The sequence below is a fragment of the Brassica napus genome, chromosome C2, assembly GCF_020379485.1.
Source record: "Brassica napus cultivar Da-Ae chromosome C2, Da-Ae, whole genome shotgun sequence".
NCBI lineage: Eukaryota > Viridiplantae > Streptophyta > Magnoliopsida > Brassicales > Brassicaceae > Brassica > Brassica napus.
Window position 1 is genome coordinate 18285859 of NC_063445.1, and position 2549 is coordinate 18288407.

The 2549-nt window shown below is 38.2% G+C and overlaps 1 protein-coding gene across 1 annotated transcript; it reads right to left on the reverse strand.

The window, feature by feature from the left end:
- Nucleotides 1-542: 542 nt before the first annotated feature.
- LOC106393197 (zinc finger protein CONSTANS-LIKE 6-like) lies at nucleotides 543-2147 on the reverse strand. The gene is made up of 2 exons (XM_013833930.3): nucleotides 1135-2147; nucleotides 543-920 (listed from the first exon to the last, which is right to left on the reverse strand). The coding sequence occupies exons 1-2, from the start codon at nucleotides 2113-2115 to the stop codon at nucleotides 696-698; spliced, it is 1206 nt and encodes a 401-aa protein (XP_013689384.2). The 5' UTR covers nucleotides 2116-2147; the 3' UTR covers nucleotides 543-695.
- Between the last annotated feature and the right edge of the window lie 402 nt (nucleotides 2148-2549).

Below are 2549 nucleotides of genomic sequence, written 5' to 3' on the forward strand. Positions count from 1 at the left end.
CGTCCTTTCAGCGGAGTCTGGAGTCTGGAGTGTAGTGTAAACTTGTACTAATAGAAGTCTCTTTAGAGAAAGAAAAAAAAGATTTAGCAAATACTGTACATGCCATCTCAGAAAAAAGATATTTTAAACCATCTACGAATCAATAGTCATTTACATTCAGCATTGCCATTCATTTTCAAAATCATATTAAAGAAAACTCTTTTGATGGTGCTTTATTTTCTATCTTTAAACTGAAGTAATAAATAATACATATATTCGAAGGAATACAATCATTCACTCATATTATAAATATGATTTAAAAAAAAAAAAATTAATAACAAAACTAAGTTTTCTATTTAATTTATTACTTTAAACTTAAAAAAAACTATGTTTTTGGACAACTATGTTTTATTTTATCACATTAACTTTTAAAGTTAATTTTATTTTATCTCATTAACTTTTAAAGTAAATAATAATCTTTAACATAGTAAAAACGGAGGCTGGCATGTATTCATTATAATATTTGCACTATAATTTTTAAAAGATGTATAACATTCTAGTAATAAACCAATTTTTCTGTAACATTCTAGTAATTTTCTCTAAAATATATTACATACATAGCTCACAAAACGTGCAAAATTTTCAAACATTGCAGTAAAATAAAACAACAAAGAAGTAAGAGGAGCACAGAGTGAATATCTATGATTAATCAATACTTAGTGAGCAGCAGCAATTGAAGATCTCTTCACGAACCTTCCTTTCATTCGAGGCCTTTTCTCAGCATTCAATTTACGTACCTCATACCTTATCTTCTTGGAGAACAACCTTGTCCTTCTTTTCTCCCGGTATCTTGAAACTCTTGCTTCTCTACCAGCCTCTCCCATGTGTAAACCTAGGCCGCGAACGTAGTTGTGATGATGAGCCTCTCCTCCACTTTCAACCTAATTATTCACGACACAATTAAGTTTTGTTAATTAGAGACAAAATGACTTTTCTTTTATGACACTATTATTAACAGCCGGGGTGTGGTCACCCGATAAAAGATTTACTCTACTAACTTGCAATGAAATATATATTTTTTACATCTTTTGTTGTAATTGTATAAAAGAATGTAGTGATTAATAGATAGAATAACGCAAAGGGTGGCATACATACCATGGAATCGGTTGGGCAACAGAGCATGTTGAGGTCTATTTGAGGTGGCTCCCGGGCGGTCCATGGTGTTCCTTGACCTCCCCAAGTGGAAATCACCGACTCGTAATCCAACCTAAGCATATGAACCTTCTCATTCTTCTCTTCCTTAATCGAACAACTCATCTCATTCACTCCCACGTCTATCATATTATTCTCCACATCTTGTTTCTCATCTTCTTCTTCAAGATTCGTTTTTTGTGAGTACTCGTACTCAAAACTTATTACAAATGGTGTAATCTCATCAGCGACATCTAGATCACACACTTCTATTGTGGCTAATTCTTCCTCTTCTTCCACCTCCTCTTTTTCGACCTTGAGCATCTCACCTAACCCTAGCTCTTCCATATTGTATTCCCTATCCGTCCCTCCACCGAGGAGAATCTCCACATCAGCTGAGAACTGAGCCAGTTCCGTGTCGGTCGGGAACAAACCATTCAGACAGCTTTCAGCGTTGTCATCTTCTTCGTCGCTGCCCTTGAAACACATGGACATCAACGGTAGCTCGATTTTTGACTCCACAGATTCGTTAAGGCATTTTTCATGACACATTGGGTTCAACACCGGCACCTCAAAGATGAGCTGCTCTTCCACCTCAAAGCTCTGATCCTCTGAGCTCATCTCCGGCACAAGATCATGGAAAATCATTGTGTGGCTCTTCTTTCCCCCGCGTGGCGTCCGAGCTTTACGTGTAAAGCCCTGATGCCATGTGGGTGGATGAGGTGGTGAGGAGGAGTCGTGGCGTTGCTTTCCGGGGCTAGCCGATTTTAAGAGAACCCTCTCGTGCCTGCGGGCAAGTGGGTTGGCTGAGTGGACCGAACCGTCACAAGAATGGCAAAGGAAAGCATCATCAGCTGCGCAAAACCAACGTGCTCGCCTCTTCAGGCAGCTGTCGCATGCCCTCGCCGTCTTTCCTCCGACCACATTAGCCAAATTTTTCATCATGTTGTAACTCTACTTATCTTTTTCACCATCAACGAGAACTAGAAACCCTTACTTTGAATAAAAACTAGTTGTCAAGTCTCACTTGCAAAAAGAATGTTTATCGAACTATGAGTTATCTCTTCAAAGGTTACAGTTATTGAGAAGTGGCTATAAAAAGGGAGACTACCTTTTGTTTTTATGAGGCAACGAAAGGTTAATTTTAGAGGTGTTGTAGTCTTGTACATGTCCCACACGATGTGAACCCTTTTTGGGAGTATGATTACAATTAAATTTTGATGCACTTTTTGTTGTTTATGAGACCCATGAGGGCCATGGAGAGGTCTTATCTCGATTCTTATTGGTCGAGTTCATCAAGATGATCCTCTTGTTAGTGTTTTGTTGGTCAGCCTCTTAATCAAATGGATTTTTGTATGGTCCACTTGTCATTTTCGCTG